Source organism: Glycine max, chromosome 11 (assembly GCF_000004515.6).
Source record: "Glycine max cultivar Williams 82 chromosome 11, Glycine_max_v4.0, whole genome shotgun sequence".
In the NCBI taxonomy this organism is placed as follows: domain Eukaryota; kingdom Viridiplantae; phylum Streptophyta; class Magnoliopsida; order Fabales; family Fabaceae; genus Glycine; species Glycine max.
In genome coordinates this window covers 4,862,735-4,880,704 of record NC_038247.2, presented here as the reverse complement: position 1 = coordinate 4,880,704, position 17,970 = coordinate 4,862,735, and the positions used below count along the sequence as shown (strand labels likewise).

General features: G+C 30.7%; 1 protein-coding gene and 1 pseudogene across 2 annotated transcripts; both read left to right on the top strand.

Moving 5' to 3' along the window:
* The first annotated feature begins 1,251 nt into the window (after positions 1-1,251).
* Positions 1,252-16,694, top strand: LOC100803268 (aminopeptidase P1). Of its 2 annotated transcripts, XM_003537509.5 has the most exons (16): positions 9,782-9,942; positions 10,109-10,172; positions 10,508-10,647; positions 11,060-11,344; positions 11,499-11,621; positions 11,979-12,290; positions 12,425-12,511; positions 12,694-12,761; positions 13,128-13,194; positions 14,025-14,159; positions 14,277-14,357; positions 14,951-15,005; positions 15,122-15,226; positions 15,346-15,417; positions 15,612-15,736; positions 16,317-16,694. In XM_003537509.5, exons 1-16 carry the CDS (start codon positions 9,850-9,852, stop codon positions 16,476-16,478), a joined length of 1,974 nt encoding a protein of 657 aa, XP_003537557.1. In that variant the 5' UTR covers positions 9,782-9,849; the 3' UTR covers positions 16,479-16,694. The 2 variants fall into 2 exon arrangements, with proteins under 2 accessions (XP_040862533.1, XP_003537557.1); XM_041006599.1 differs by lacking the exons at positions 9,782-9,942; positions 10,109-10,172 and adding an exon at positions 1,252-1,401 and having other exon boundaries at positions 10,503-10,647.
* Positions 1,284-6,038, top strand: LOC102664351 (aminopeptidase P1-like; annotated as a pseudogene).
* Positions 16,695-17,970: the final 1,276 nt, after the last annotated feature.

Sequence of the window (17,970 nt, the reverse complement as noted above, 5' to 3'; positions counted from 1 at the left end):
ATCAATCATTTGAAACTCAATCATTTTTTCACAAGAGTAACGACTTAAACCTTTTTCAGCAGATCCATATTTCAATTCAAGTGCTTCCCATAACTCAACAGAGGTTTTGGTATGACAAAAAATCTTATATATGTTATCAGCCAAAGCACTTAAAATCCGTCCATGACATAAAATATCTTTATCAGAAACATCATGCTTAATGGTTGCATCAGTTTGAACTATATCAGTAGAGGAAGTTGAAGTTTTTATTTCTCTTTTAGAAATCAAAGTGTATAAATCCAATTCAGTAAGCCAGAATTTCATTTGTTGTTGTCAACAGAAAAAAATTTCACCCGTAAATTTTTCAGGCTTACAAGAAAGGGACTTAATCATATCCATGACAAACATTTTGATAAAATAGAATGCTACTGCAGAAAAGACTATGCAAGAAGAAAGTGAAAAATAAATTTTTCTCTCTAAGACTGTTGGAAAATAAAACCAAAATGAAGGAAAATAAATATGAAGAAGATGCATAGTCTTGAATTAAATAACAAAATAACAATAACAAATTAAATTTAATTGATAGCACATAAATAATGCATTATATCATACAATGAGCACAAGGAAAAATTAAATCAAGGGAAAGAATTAAATAGCCTGGGTTGAAGCGCGTAAACGCTATCCTTAGAGAGAAAACGCCCCCACTGCACGGGTAAGAAATTCTGATTGCGCTCCTCTCCCAAGATACGACAACCCGTTGGTTCCGATCGTGTGCAGCGAAAGGATCCCCGAACCTTATGAACACCAATGCTCTTGCTCTCACAAAAATTAAGTTTTGTATAGGAAAAGAAAGAGATAAATTTTTGGCAGAAAGAAACCAGAGCTCTCAGTCTGTCATTTTTAGAAAAGAGGAGATAGATATATATAGGCATTTTGCAACAACAAAATATGACCGTTAGAAATATGACCGTTGGAAAACCAACATACAGTTGTCACAACAAATATAACAAACTAGTTTGACTCATTAAAACAAAATCTTAAGAGAATCTAAAATAAATATTATTTTATAAAATAGAATTAATATATATTTATAAATTTTAAATTAAAACACAAATATTTACCAACAGTAATTTCTCTCAATATGGATAGAAAACACGTGGATAGAATTGATGATCAACTGATAGAATCAAATTAGGTTGATTGATTGAATCCCTACAACAGCTTGATGTCTTGGTCGTGCCCTCTGAAGATTATCACCGGGTACATTATCGTTTCTGCTTGATCCCTGTAATATTATTTGATCCAAAGTGTTTACATTTTTCAACTCTGTTCTCTTATCTACGATGCTATTTGCACTTTGCAGGGTGAATATGTGTCTGCACGAGACAGGCGCCGCGAATTCGTTTCCGGCTTCACTGGAAGCTGTAGCATCCATCAGTTTAAGGTTTATATATTGCCTCCTCTTCTCGTGTTTTACTGCAATTTTTTCAACGTCTTGCGCATTAACTGATTGACTCTTGAGGTAGTAAGAATTGTTTCTATAAATTTGGAAAAAAATTGTTTCAACATTCCTTGTGTATTTCAAACATGATGAAATCAGCCAGGTTCCTTTTTGTGTTCGTATTTTCATTTTTTTTTAAATGGAATTCAGGCTTGGCGCTTATAAGAAAGAATGAAGCACTACTGTGGATGGATGGACGATATTTTTTCCAGGCTGGACAAGAACTTAGTGCTGAGTGGAAGCTAATGCGAATTGGTGAAGATCCTGCTGTAGATATCTGGATGGCCGATGTGAGTGTCCTGCTTGTGAATAGCATTCTTGGTTAATGGTTAATTTATTATCATTGTTGAGTAATAAAACAACTACCAAAATTTTATCTTATAATTTCTGGCCTGACCAAATCATAATATTTCAGTTTGGATCAAGAATCACTCTGTCTACATCTCATCATTATTGATATGTTTGTTCACGAGTAGCTTCTCCTTGTTCAGAAAGAGCTGACTGAGTTTGTACTTGCCATAGCACCGTTAATATATTAAACAGAGAAAAGAAGGGTTTTAAAGAGAAAATAGGAAGAGGAAGAAAGATGATGTGAACACTCAAGAAGATAGTAACAATACTGTTTGAAATTTTAAATGCCATGTTTATAAAGCCAAAGCCTATAAACTCTTATGAATGAGGAAAATGTACTAGATTAGACTTGCTACGTCCATGAATTGCTTCTAAGTGATCCATTTTTTATTCATGTCGTATGATAAGACTTAATCTGTGGGTATATATGTACTAATGAGTCATTTTCTTTCACTAGAACTTGCCAAAAGAAGCATCCATTGGGGTTGACCCTTGGTGCATTTCGATTGATACTGCTCAAAGATGGGAGTGTGCTTTTTGCCAAAAGGCATCAGAAGCTGGTTCAAACCACAAAAGATTTCGTAGATGAAGTTTGGATAAATTGCCTACTGGCAGAAATTAATGCAGTAATTGTACATCCACTGAATTTTGCAGGTCGATCTGTTGCAGATAAGTTGAAAGATGTGAGAAAAAAGCCTGTACAGGAGCAAGCCCAGGACTCCATTTTTTCCTTTTTTCGGATGGTAAATATTTCTCAGAACATGGAGTGTGAATCAAACCCATATTTGAATTGAAATTGAGATATTGATTCAAGTTCTTCCCTTCTGAATCAGGTATATTCATATCTGAAAGAGGTTCACAATAAGTTTTTTCAAAATGGACTATTTGTCCCTCTGTTAGAGGTGTTCCAGAAATGTCTAGGGATAATTTTCACAGCAATTGATGAAGTAAGTGCATCCTCTTGATAACTCTTCCTTTTAATTTCTTTTCCATTGACCCAAATGTTCTGAGTTTGAGGACACTTTCTCCCGCACTTGTTCATCCTTTTTAAGATTATTTTCTTTATTTTTTCACTTTTTCTTCAATAACGTGGCTACTGGCTACAATACAGGTTTCATGGTTGTATAATATTCGTGGAAGTGATGTGGCCTACTGTTCTATAGTTCATGCATTTTCCATTGTGACATCCAATTCTGCTTTCATTTATGTGGACATGCGAAAGGTTTCTGTTGAGGTCAGTTTGAGTACTGTCCGTCTCATCAGCTATGAATGTATTCCAGACCAGGTTAAAAAATCACAATTTAAATTGCAAATTGTCAAGCTAATTTTTTAATCGGGAATCGTCAATCATAAATTATATTGGATCTTAAGATTTAGACACAACGGAAAATAGTTTGAAATATATCATATAAAGGATGTATAGTGTTCAATGTATTAAAATAGAAATTGACTAAATAACTCAACAATAAGTCTCACAACACGAAGTCATTAGTCATAACTGAGTGTGTGAAGCCTCAACATCAGAAGAATGAAAACAAACCCATGGAACAGCCAAATAGACTGTACAGACTAAGTGAGTGATTATGTGAAACCCTTGTTTTAGAAGATTGAAAATAAAGCAGTGGAATAATGAAATAGGGTGCATTCAAATTCAATATTTCTCCTCCATGTTCATTTCATTAAATAGTTTAAGTTTATCTGACTGTTCAATTTCTTTGACGAGAATCAGTGAAAGAAAAGCAAACAAGAAAAAATAACAAATTGTTGAATCGTGCAATTTGTATTGTTCTGATTCATCATTGGATGATTAACAGTCATCTGCAGTTCATCACATGATATGAATTGTTGGCTTATCGAACTGTAACAACGATGTTCCAGATTTATTTTGCATATCTGTGAACGGTGGACTAATTGTAGAAGTGTATTATATGATTATATCAGATTACTAAATGTATACATGGTACCAAAAATATGATAACAATTATTTGCTTGCCCTTGTTTATTTATATAATCTAGTAAAGAATGATAGGATTTCAGAAGGCTCAATACTACTCATGCTAACCACCCATGGTCAAGTTAAATCAAATTTTATTTACATTGGAAGATTAAGAAAGATATTTTCAGAGAGTATTACTTTGGCTCATGATTTATTTATCCTGATATTGTGAGGGGAAATTTTAGAGATATAAAACTCATAGAAAATTGTGTTTAATGCCAGGTACAAGCTTATTTGTTGGAGAATGGAATTGAAATTTGAGAGTATACAGCTGTAAGCTCTGATGTGACATTGCTTGCAACAGATAAGCTTGATACCGTATCTACTGCCAAGGTTGATTTAGCTGAAACAGAGGTCAGAAAAATTACCAGTGAAACTGATAAGAGTGTAAATGGTGAACATAAAGCAGAAGAAAATAGTAATGACCTCATCTGGGCTGATCCGAAAAAATGCTGTTATGCACTCTATGCGAAGTTGAACCCTGACAAAGTTCTCTTGCAGCAATCACCTTTGGCCCTTGCGAAAGCTTTGAAGGTTGTATCACTTGTATGCAGTTAATTAAATAAAAAAATTATATCTTTGAATTGCCCCCCCATTTTCTTCACTTGAAACTTAGCTTATTTTTTTTATTACTCCAATACTTTTAGAACTCAGTTGAATTGGATGGGTTAAAAAAGGCACATATTCAGGATGGTGCAGCCGTCGTGCAATATCTTGTCTGGCTGGATAAGAAGGTTTGCATTTGGATCTTATGTCTAAAGAATAAGTTTTTTTTGGATGAGGACAGCCATATTTTTCATTCTGTTCTCTCTAAATTTTTATATTTTTATTTTTCATTTTAATGTACATAAAATGCAACATGCTCTGATTTCTGAGGTGCAAGATAATGATACAAAAGCTTGGTTCAATGTGCAGATGCAGGATATTTATGGAGCTTCTGGTTACTTTTTGGAGAAGGATTCTGTGAAAAAGGAGAAACATTTTTAAGTTTCTTCTCAATTTGGAGTTGTCCTCACCTTAACATGCTTATTATAATATACCTTTGTGGAAGTTGGGAAAAGGTTGGCAAGTTGGTTTTAATTGCTTATTAAAATCGAGAAGGATTCTGCGTTTGCAGTTGAAAAGTTAATAACTTATGCTGGTTCAGCGTAATTTATTTAGTGTCTTCCGTGTCCTTATTATTTACTGTAATCTAGATTTTAGATGTTATTGGGATGGCCAATCCTTCAAATTACTATGCATCATATATCAATATTCTGTTGCATATTTGAGGGTGTACGGTGTTAAATTGTCTGTTCAGCATCACTGCATCGGCTCTTTTTCTTTTCCCTAATATTGTAAATGTGACTTGAGAAAGTTCCAATATATTCTTGAGTTCATGTTTGCTATATGTTATCTGTGGTCCATATTACATCTTGATTGCCAAGTACCAACCTATTGAATTTTCAGTTATAATGTGTTATGTGTGAATGATATTTAAATTCAAAGGGTGGTTAAATAAAGTTCCAGGTAATATGCAGAGCTTGTTAAGGGATAACCACAGTGGGGAGAACTTCTCTTTTTGTGAGGATTCAGTAGAGCAAGAGAACAAAGTTTTCAGTCCTTCCTATTCATTTGGAGGATGTTCTTTTATATTAATAAAATAACTGTATGCTCTAGCAGACAAGCAAATAAGCCAAAAATGAATGTGTAATTTATAGTGTATGCTGCAGTCTGAAATGCAAAGATATCACATATCACATATTCTTTACATTTTCAGAAACAGATTTTATTACGCCTTATGATGGAAATTAGAATGGTCTCTTAGATAACACTGCTTGCAAAGCAATTTTGGAAACTGACCAAGTTTTGTGCTTTTTATTGCAGTTGGAAGGCAATCACTCAGCTGGCAAATCATGGAATGCTTTTTGTTCCTGCTGGCAAATTGCTAAGTATATGGCTGTAGTAGTCAAGAAGCTCGCCCAGTCATGACAGTGGTTTTTTTTTTTTTTTTTTATCAGTAGTCGTGAACTCATGATGTTGTTTTGATGGAAACTGAAAGGGGGGCAGTTATGACAGTTATGTGTAGAAAATAACTGTTTTGGAAATCAGTTCTGTATTAGAAATTGCAGAGTGGTAGTTATGTGTAGAAAATAATCGCCGGTGGTTATGTATTAGGAGTATATATCTGATAGTATGTTGTGTAAATGGAATAAGAATGATGTTTCAAAATTTTAATTGAGTAAGAATTTCACGTAAGTAAATAAAGCAAATAATTTCGACAACAAAAAAAGGCAATATGTTGACCAGATGCTATCAAACCCAATCATAGCCTAACACCTTCACCACTCGAGATCCTAACAGCTATTGGCGCTAAAATAAATTAAGCCAATTATGTATCATTTTTACAGTCATTTATTTTCTTTAAAACTTTACTTACATTTCAGTTGTTATAGCCCCTCTTTTAAATTTAGTTGCTTACAGTCTTTTCTTTACATTTGAAGTGACACTCTCTTATTCATTCGTTTTGATATTTTTCTTGATTAAAATTTATTAGAAATTACAAATTAAAATAGATCACATTTTTTATTTAATGATTTCTCTTCTAATTAAAAAATTATTATTAGTATTTCTTTTATCATAATTCATTTATCACATTTCACTTATGAGTTTTGTAACAACTATAATCAATCACACAACTACTGTAAAGCTTTATGGAGTAAAGTGGAAACTCGTATTAAGAAACATAATTCCTTCCTCGAGAGAATTATTTAACGAGAAACACCGAGTTCATTAGCTGTTTCATGCGACTTTAGAACCAACAACGACACATAAAGCTTGTACTGATGCAAGGCACCAATTCATGACCATAAATCGATGGCAACAAACACCCACAAATAAAGGGATTTAGTTAATGCCCACCTTTCACACATAATCACTCGGGAAAACACCACCCTTCCTTAATAAGAATCCTACAATTAACCTTAACGAGAAAAAAGTTAAAAAGGTATACATTATCTAATTCTACACACTATTTATTTTTATAAAACACTGACTTGAGCGTCAACATCTTTATGAATACCCTGCCAGAGTTCGACTCATAGTAGATCATCATAAATATTGAATTTCGCTTCAAATACTTTTTAACCTTAGGCTATAATGCTAAACAAGTATTACCTTCAAATTCAAATCATAATTTATTTTAAGTCATAATATTTTCTATTATTTTTAAATTAAATTAAATTAAATTAAGTATTATTGTTATGAGTATGCTATTATTTTTAAATTTAAATTAAATTCTAATCTATTTTAAGTTCTATTAAATATTATTGTATTTAAAAGATCATTATTACAATATATTCAAATTTAAGTTAAATAAAATATTATTTTTATATTAATTTAATTAATTAAAAATATGATAGATGATTTTAATTTATATAATTAAATAGTTATATAAATAATATTTACTCATACGTTTAATAGGTTAAAATACCATATTTAAAATAATTAAAAATAGTAATAGAGCATATTGAAGATCTGATATTCTTTTTGGGTACAGATATTATACTTTTATAATAATTATAATATTTTATTTTAAAAAACTGACATTAATAAAACTGTAAAAATAATTTTTCTTTAAAAAAAACACAAATGGGCAATATCATAGGAATCTGTTGTGGGCCTGGATAGGAGGTGCATACGGCATAATCATTCTATTTCTATATATAAGCTAGATAAGAGTTGCTTGTGGTGACTAAAAAATGTAAGTGGCTAGACTGAGAACAGAGAACAAAACAAAATCAAGAGAAAGAAAATGGAAGACACGCTTTTTGCATTGAGGTCTTTCATTTTTTTATCTATGATACAAAACCTTTATATTTATCCGACAAAATAGTTGCTATGCAGCAAGATATTTTTTTATAAGTTTAACGGCTATGTATTTTTTTATCATATTATTGTATGAAGTATCTGATCAGTCTTCATTGAAAAATTTAACTAATTACCTCTGGTGGAATATTCCTCTCTAAATCATATTTTTTTTCATATTTGAAGGGACTGTATTTAGTACTTATTATATACTAATCATAAATTATCAGCTTAATGTCACTTTTACTAAATTATATATCACACTTCTTCTTATTTGATACATTAAGTTTTAAAAATTTCATTTTAATCCTTTATATTTTTTAAATACATTATTTTGGTTATTTTTTAAATTTAAAAGCTAATAAAACACTAATGTTTCTAACAAAAAATTAAAAAAAAAAAATCAAAACAATGCATTTTAAAAACATAAAGAATTAGAATGAAACTTTTAAAACTTAATATATCATAATAGATTAAAAATGATATTAAGCCTAAATTATTATTAATATAATTTTTAATAATTATTATAAAAATTAATAGTGGTATGTTATTGAATCATAATATAAAATAATGCATAACATCTTTTTTATGCAATAAAAAACATTTTTTATATCATTATTATTTAATTCATAAAAAATTAGAATAAAGGCTAAGTTTAGAAGGGTGTATTGGATTAAGATTTTAAAATTTTCTCCTATCATATTTACAAACAACATATATACTTGTAATCATACCAAACAAAGAACATGCTCAACAATTATTTTAAATCTCATTTATATATTTATCCATTTATACATAAGTTAATTTTTCATGCTCATTAAAACTATATATTTCTCATGTTCATATATATTTACGTTCATTTATATCTATAAACATACAATCAAGATGTCTCAATTGTAAATTCAAATAATTGAAAAGATCTTTCATATCACATGTTTCGAGACATGTTGTCCGTTGATCAAAAGAGTAAAAGAAATTATAATAAAGGATTATGTATGATGAAAAAAATGTTAATTAACAGACCAAAAAAAGTCTCATAAAATCTCAAAGATTTGAATGAGATTGTTTGATATGTATTATTTATTAAGAATTCTCATAAAATTTATCATAAGAAAAAATTCATAGAAATTTATATCTTTTTCAACATTAATTTTTAAGTTATGAAGAATAATATCAACATATTTTATTAATTTCTTTAAAATATCCTAATTATTTTGATTGAATATTAGAGGACTTATTTCCATCATTTAAAAATCTTAACCGAATATCTAAAAAAATCTGCAGAAAAAAGTTTTTTCTTTTAAAATGCTAAAATCCTTTAAAATCTTAATTGAGTATGCCCTTAATTTTCAAACGTGATCATTTCGGTTGATTGTTCCTCGAAAGCACTCTTTGCATTATATGAGATAGGTATTATAATTAAAATACAATATTCTATTAAATAATTTTGAATTATTTTATACTAATCATTTTTTTTATAATTTTAATCAATCAATTAAAATACTATATAAACACTACAAACCTTTTATAAACTTTCATCCAATTATTCATATGTTGAATTTTATTTAAACCTGCTCTTCAATTTATTCATTTTATTATTATTATTAAAACCGGAAACTTAGACGGTTTTGCAGTTTCAACATAAAGTAACGTGTATTTAATTAAACCTATGGAACAAACTAATGTTAAAACAAAAAACGGCAAATATTAGTAAAAATAAGTCTGATGAATAATTAAAAAATATATAATATTAATTATTTTAAATTTTTTCAATTACTTGTTAGATTTACATGATTTTTATCATGTTTGTAAACTTTTTTTTGTTTGAACATCAAATGAGTTCTAAATAAGTATAATGTAATAAATTTTATATATTAAATCAATAAAGTAAAAAACGATAATGAACCAAATTAATCCAAATTAAAAAATATAAGACCAATCTCATTTTACAACAACAAAAGGAAAAATGAATAATAAGAATAAAATAAAAGATAAAAAATTTAATTGAAAAAACTTATATTAATAAAACTGTAAAAATAAAATTAGAAAAAAAGAAAGAAAATGAGCATTAATTAACACATGGCAGGAATCTGTATATAAACCGATCGTAGTTACTTGCTGTGACTCAAAAAAAAAAAACCCGAGTAAGGAGACTGAGAAAACAGAACTATACAAAATGGAAGATACACTTTCTGCGTTGAGGTCTTTGATGCTTTCTCAGTCTCCACCGCTTGATGCCTTAGTTGTTCCTTCTGAAGATTATCACCAGGTACATCATCCTTTCTGCATCATCCCTCTAATAGTATTATTAGATCCAGCGTCTTCACTTTTTTTTTTCTTTCAATTTTCAGCTCTTTTCTCTAATCCCGTCGATCTTTATTTTCTAACTTGATATCTCTTCTGCGATGCTATTTGTATTTATTTTCACTTTGCAGAGCGAATATGTGTCCGCACGAGACAAGCGCCGCGAATTCGTTTCCGGCTTCACTGGAAGTGCCGGTTTGTTACTAGCTTCAAATATTTCCTTGATGCATTTTCCGTTTTGGTTTGCTTCTTTATTATTGTAGCATCCATCGGTTTAGGGTTTAAGTTACCTCCTGTTTCGGCGTTTTCCTGCAATTGTTTCAATTCAACATATCGCGTATTAAGTATTCAACTGATTGGTTCCCGCGGAAGTAAGAATTGTTTCTATAATTTTGAAAAAGAATTGCGGTTTCTTGTTGTTTGCTATACAGCTATGCCGTGGGTGGTCTTTGTGTATTTCAAACATGATGAAATCAGCTAGGTGTGTCTTTTTGCGTTCGTTTTTTCATTTTTTGTTAAATGGAATTCAGGCTTGGCACTTATAACAAAGAATGAAGCACTGCTGTGGACGGATGGACGATATTTTTTGCAGGCTGAGCAAGAACTTAGTGCTCAGTGGAAGCTTATGCGTATTGGTGAAGATCCTGCTGTAGATATCTGGATGGCCGATGTGAGTGACCTGCTTGTGAATAGCATTCTTTCATATTATCATTGATGAATATATTAAAACAACTGCCACAACTTTAGCTTATAATTTTTTTAAAAAAATATGGTTTTCTCTGTTTGGCCTCACCAAAGTATATAATATTTCAGAGGAAGAAAGACAACGTGGACCCTCTAGAAGATAGAAAAACAAAAAATAGGAATTATACTGTTAGAAATTTTCGATACCATGTTTATAAAGCCAAAATCTAAACTTTCTCTATGAATGAAGATAATATACTAGATTTGTCTTGCTACATCCTTGAATTGAATTGCTTCTGGCTCCGAGTGATCCATTTTCTATCCATGTCTCATGATAAGACTATATGTGTGATTTTACTGCGGTACATCTGTACTAATGAGTAATTTCCTTTCGCCAGAATTTGCCAAAAGAGGCATCCATTGGGGTTGACCCTTGGTGCATTTCAATTGATACTGCTCAAAGATGGGAGCGTGCTTTTGCCGAAAAACAGCAAAAGCTGGTTCCAACCTCAAAAAATTTGGTGGATGAAGTTTGGATAAATCGCCCACAGCCACAGATTAATGCTGTTATCGTACATCCACTGAAATTTGCAGGTCGCTCTGTTGCAGACAAGTTGAAAGATTTGAGAAAAAAGCTTGTACATGAGCAAGCCCGCGGGATAATTTTCACAGCACTTGATGAAGTAAGATCATCCTCTCTATAACTCTTCCTTTTAATTTCTTTTCCCTTGACACAAATTTTCTGAGTTTGAGGCTACTTTCTGCCGCCCTTGTTCATTTTTAAGATAGCTTTCTTTATTTTTTCACTTCATTTCCAATAACCTGACTACAATACAGGTTGCATGGTTGTATAATATTCGTGGAAGTGATGTGGCCTACTGTCCTGTTGTTCATGCATTTGCTATTGTGACATCCAATTCTGCTTTCATTTATGTGGACAAACGAAAGGTTTCTGTTGAGGTCAGTTCGAGTAATGTTAATGTCTGTCTCATCAGCTATGAATGTATTCCAGACCAAGTTCTTAAAAGACAATTTAAATTGTGTATATGATGCCCAAAACATATAACAATTCTTTTGCCCTTGTTTATTTATATAATCTAGTAAAGAATGATAGGATTTCAAAGGCTCAATACTACACATCTTAACCAATCAAAACATTTGTTTCATGCTCAAGTTAAATCAAAATTTTATTTACATTGGAAGATTACGAAAGATCTTTTCAGAGAGTATTACTTTGGCTTGTGATCTATTTATCCTGATATTGGGAGGGGAAAATTTGGAGCTACAGAAGTCATTGAAAATTGTCTGTTGTGCCAGGTACAAGCTCATTTAGTGGAGAATGGAATTGAAATTCGAGAGTATACAGCTGTAAGCTCTGATACGACATTGCTTGCAACTGATGAGCTTGATTCTGTATCTACCGCCAAGGTTGCTTTAGCTGAAACAGAGGTCCGAAAAATTCCCAATGAAACTGCTAAGCATGCAAATGGTGAACATCAAGCAGAAGAAAATAGTAATGACCTCATATGGGCTGATCCAGGTTCATGCTGTTATGCACTGTATGCAAAGTTGAACCCTGATACAGTTCTCTTGCATCAATCACCTTTGGCCCTTGCGAAAGCTTTAAAGGTTGTATGCAGTTAATTTAATAATATATATATATATATATATATATATATATATATATATATATATCTTTGAATTTTTTCCCATTTTCATCTCTTGAAACTTAGCTTATTTTTTTATTACTCCAATACTTTTAGAACTCGGTGGAATTGGACGGGTTAAAGAAGGCACATATTCGGGATGGTGCAGCGGTCGTGCAGTATCTTGTCTGGCTGGATAAGAAGGTTTGCATTTGGATCTTATGTCTAAAGAATTTTTATTTTTTTGGATGAGGACAGCCATATTTTTCATTATGTTCTCTCTAAATTTTTATCTTTTTATTTTTCATTTTAATCTACATAAAATGCAACATGCTCTGATTTCTGACGTGTAAGATAATGATGCAAAAGCTTGCTTCAATGTGCAGATGCAGGATATTTTGGGAGCTTCTGGTTACTTTTTGGAGAACGATTCTGTGAAAAAGGAGAAACATTTGTAAGTTTCTTCTCAATTTTGAGCTGTCCTCATCTTAACACGCTTATTAAATTTACCTCTGGGCAAGTTGGGAAAAGGTTGGCAAGTTGGTTTTAATTGTTAACAAGGGGAAATCATGACAGTGAGATGAAACTTCCCTCCATAAAGCTTTTGAAAATTTTAACATATCCTTTATCAGAATGTTGTCAAGGTGAAATAGGAGTTATTTTGACCTTTGTTAAGTAACCGTGCATGATGCTTTTAAAGATTACTGAAAATTTAGAGTCTGGGCTTATTTTTCACAGAAATTAGCACCATATGCATCAGTGAAAAGCTTAATCATATGGTGTACCTAATAGTTTTTTTTTTTTTTACAAACATTGGCAGGCAGTCTTTGAAATTGACTGAGGTGACTGTAAGTGACCAGCTTGAAGGTTTTCGAGCATCAAAAGAGGTAGAGCTAACTGAACAATTAAGTATATATTTGGATAAGCTTTTCTTAGAAAAAAAATTTGCTCAAGAAAAAAAAGTGGTGCTTCCAAAGATTTTGGCTTCTGGGATAGGCAGTGGGGAATAATTGTTTTCAGCTTTCCTAAAAGGTTGATATTAAAAGTTGTTAAAGCTTTTCTTTATAGAAAAAAACTTTCATTAAGAACACAATATTTAGTTATTAGACATTGCAGAGGTGGCATTACCTGTAATGTAGGTATTTTTGTTTTGAAATTAATTATCGTAATTTGTCAGGAAAAGACTAAATTATGCACGATTTTGTTCCTTAGTGTGCTGTTTGATCGGAATAGATTCATTATTGATCAGAACAGTTACCTATTGTTCCTGGAATTCTAACTTAAAATGTGCATCTTCCTTGCCCTTAACACTTTTCAAAATTTTGTTATAGACTTGTTATTCTCTATGATCCTCCCTAGAATCTAATCATCCATTGCATGCTTGCTTGAGTAGTGACCGACCTTTCCAGATGTTGTTTACAGTGTTTCTGTAGATTCTTCTGTAGATTCTGCATATAAGGTGGACTTTAAATGTTTTTGGCTGTTTGGTATGTTATATGTACGAAGGCCATGATGTTAAGGAGGGATCACATTTTTTATTTGCTACTTCATCTGGCCGATCAAAAAAATAAAAACAATTGACTGCATTTTCTTGAGCACATAATGTTATGAATGAAAATGAGGAAAACTGTTTCTTGCCTATAAACTTAAAGTATATGTTTGTTGAAGAGAGTATGCTAGCCTATGTTCAATCCTAAGTTTTTCATCCTGTTTTCAGCATTTCAGAGGATTGAGTTTCCCCACTATTTCTTCAGTTGGCCCAAATGCAGCTATAATTCATTATTCTCCAAAGGCAGAAACATGTGCTGAACTTGATCCAGACAAAATTTATCTTTTTGATTCTGGAGCCCAGGTCTGTCTAATTTTTAACAGTTTACAGCATTGACTTTTATAATGAATTATGTTGTTTTCATGTTTTGCATTCATGACCTTCACCTCTGTATATTGACAACTGGTGGTGTCTCTGAAGTATCTAGATGGAACAACAGATATTACACGAACAGTTCATTTTGGTAAACCTTCGACTCACGAAAAAGCGTGTTATACAGCAGTATGTGCCTTTCTTTTCTTTTTTTACAAGTTAATTAGTTTCAAAACTATACTATGAATCATATGCACATGGTTTGGTTTGCTGGAAATATAAAGAAAGGAAATAGGGTAAAAATACCAAATTTCCACTATTTGTTTGAGATGGAAAAATACTAAGTTATAATGGTGTGAGATGTCTGCTGAGTGGCTAACACTGTTATAGCAGCAAACTAGGACCAATCTATATACATTTTTTATGTAGGGAACAAAGTATAGTATTTTTTTTTCTTCATACAGGGACCAAAACAGAATGGGGTACCAATTTTTAATTTACGGATCATTTAATATCCAAGTTTCTTTCTCTTGATAGAAAGTGGATTGATATAGGGATAAAATTTCAAAATTATTCTTTTTCCTTTGTTAGATTTTTTTGGGAAGGGAAGTGCTTTATTAATGTTTAATACTATCTTATAAATACAAATAAAGCTACTTGCCTATTAGTCAGCGACCAGAACACACGATCATGTTCAGTAATCATCCCACTTCCCTGTTTTTATTTCTTATTATCTAAAGGGCTTTATATTAAGTTTGCTTGATTTGCTAAACTTTGTGCAGGTCCTAAAGGGTCACATTGCTCTTGGAAATGCTAGATTTCCCAATGGGACAAATGGTATAAACAAAATAGGACAAATTTATGTGTCAAATTCTGCGAATATAATTGAGCTAGTCTCCGTTTCACATAAAAGAACTTGGCTGTTTTTTCTTATTTCTTTCAATTTCTTTTAGGGCATTCTCTTGATATTCTTGCTCGAATTCCTTTGTGGAAGGATGGTCTTGATTATCGACATGGTACTGGTCATGGAATTGGGTCCTATTTGAATGTTCATGAAGGTATTGAGGAACTATCACTATTTCTTTATTGCTTATTTTGATTCTATATTCAAGCCTTTTCCTTTTTCCTAAGTCAGTACAAAATAAAAATTAAGATTTATATAATATAAATTGTGCAGGACCTCACTTAATCAGTTTCAGACCACAGGCTCGAAATGTACCATTGCAATCTTCCATGACTGTTACAGATGGTTAGTATCATTTTATCGTAGTAGACCATGAAATTGTGATTACCACGTTATTTCTCTGTTATTATTAATTTTTTATTTGATTTGATTGTTCTGAATCAGTTTCTATTTATTTACTGGTCATTTTAAAGACCACAAATGTTCGATTGTACTTGAATGCAATTGTTATGAATGATGCATTGAAATTGGTTTTTCAGAACCTGGTTACTATGAGGATGGAGAGTTTGGGATAAGATTGGAGAATGTGCTTATTGTCAAAGAGGCTGGTACAAATTTCAATTTTGGTGATAGAGGTTACTTATCTTTTGAACACATTACCTGGGTAAGTTCTAATATGTTTATTAGTTTGTCTTAGTTTATTTCCATGGGATGTTTATTTTGAATATGTAAAAAGCTTTTGCACTTCACTCAATTAATTCAACTCATGTTGACGAAGTTGTCTAGAAGCCAACTGAACTAAAGTGGCTTTGGAGCAGGTTTATAGTTTTTGTTGACTTATTATTAGTTTTATTATTACTATTATTTTAAGATGTTTGTAATAGAAATCTCTTTATTAACTAATGTATTACACTTAGTTACTGTCAAAAAACTTTATTATACTTGGTTCTATCAAAATTTCTTTTGATGTTTAGAACTCTGCAACATATTTTCATTTTCCTTTTAAATTTATATTAGTGCTTAGTCAACTGTCAAGTTTAGTGCATCGGCATATATTTCATGAATGTTGATTATGACCTGTTTTAGGCTGGTAGTTTATGACCTTTGCTGTTGTATTACTATCAATATAAAATTGGAGAAATTTCTTTGATTATAGTGTTATTTAAATCATTCAACTGTCGCTCACTGACAATAGAATACTAATTCTTATGGCATTTAATAAGTGCTTGATGTTTCTCGTCCAGGCACCATATCAGACCAAGTTGATTGACCTGAACCTTCTATGTCCTGAGGAGATAGATTGGCTGAACTCGTATCACTCCACATGCAGAGATATTCTAGCGCCATATTTGAATGAAGTTGAAAATGCATGGCTGAAAAAAGCCACTGAACCCGTAGGTGCATGAGCTGTGTTTGGATTTGAAAAGTTAATAACTTACGTTGGTTCAGCGTAATTTTAGTGTCTTCCGTATCCTTTTACTGTAATATCAATATTCTGCTGCATCATATTTGAGGGCGTGTACAACGTTAAATTGTCTATCCGTACGGCATCACTGCGTGCATCAGCTCTTTTTCTTTTCCCTAATATTGTTTATAAATAAGATGGATCTTGTACCTAAAAATGATGAACCACTAGTACAAATGAAACTTGAAAGTGTTCGAAATTTAATTCTTAGGTACTTTGATTGACGGTTCGTAATTGGATTTAACCATTTTTATGTGGAATCGTGGTATTGTTTAAACGAATAGGTTTTCCCGGCATAGAGAGCATTTGCTCAGGCCGATCCGGCATGGATATAGCGTGGGTTCTGGACAAAAAGCAGCAATAATAATAACAATAACACTAGAGAAACATGATAGCATGAATTAATTACATTAAAAACTAAAAGTAACATATTTTTCATTAAGTTTTAACAAGTATAAGAAATCAAATCAAATTTATTATGATGCTCAGTCTAAGTTTTAACAATACACAATAATATTCATTAACAATAATAAATTTATATCTAGAATAATAAAAATGATAAATAAAATTTAAAATGACATTGCATTAAGTATTTTTATTGAAAATATTTTTTTTGCATGAAAACTTCCTTAACCCGTTGTCAACTAGATTTAAATCAGTTTTCTTGATTTACGAGAAATGTGATAAAATTAATTTATTAAATTATAAGTATTCGATAAAATTAACTGTTAAAATAATTAAAAAGTATAAAATGACTGAAAAATAATAAAATTATGATTTATTTAAAAAGAAAAAATAAGAATTTTAATAAATATATGAAGGATAAAAAAGAAAAAAAATTTATAAAAGTCAATAAAATAAGTTTTTTAATTAGTAAAAAAAATTATAAATTAGCTAAGATATCTTGTGTAACATAATCTTACATTGATTTTATTTAAGTTAGTTTTCTAGATCGGATGTACCAGTGACATGTCTAGTTTATCTTTTTTTCATTAAATTTTATCAAGATCATTTTATATATATTTACTTTAATTATATGAGATGAATAAATTTTCACTTTTTATAATAAACAATTATAATCATATAATTTACATATTGAATTTGATGCGTTTAATACACAAACTACAGTTTTAGTATATATATATATATATATATATATATATAAACAATTAGATTTTAAAAAATTAGATGGTGAAGATAATAAGTAATTCTAAAAAAGTTACTCTTAAAATAAGTACAACCCTCTTTTATATATATATATATATACTTTAAATTCCCATAGTGTAAATTCTTATAAAAAATTAATTTGAATATTTCACAATTTCAAATTTGAACTAGAATATATACAAGTCTTATCAATTAGTATAGATTAAATATATAAATATGTTATCAGATTTAACGTTCAAATCATGAAAATCTTGTTTTAATTTTCA

What these genes read in the sequence shown, in the direction of transcription:
- LOC100803268 (XM_003537509.5), top strand. Translation starts at nt 9,850, where the DNA reads ATGGAAGATACACTTTCTGCGTTGAGGTCTTTGATGCTTTCTCAGTCT. An exon ending in GTTTTCGAGCATCAAAAGAG is followed by an intron (nt 13,195 to 14,024) that starts GTAGAGCTAACT and finishes TCCTGTTTTCAG; the next exon opens with CATTTCAGAGGATTGAGTTT. An exon ending in CTATTTGAATGTTCATGAAG is followed by an intron (nt 15,227 to 15,345) that starts GTATTGAGGAAC and finishes TAAATTGTGCAG; the next exon opens with GACCTCACTTAATCAGTTTC.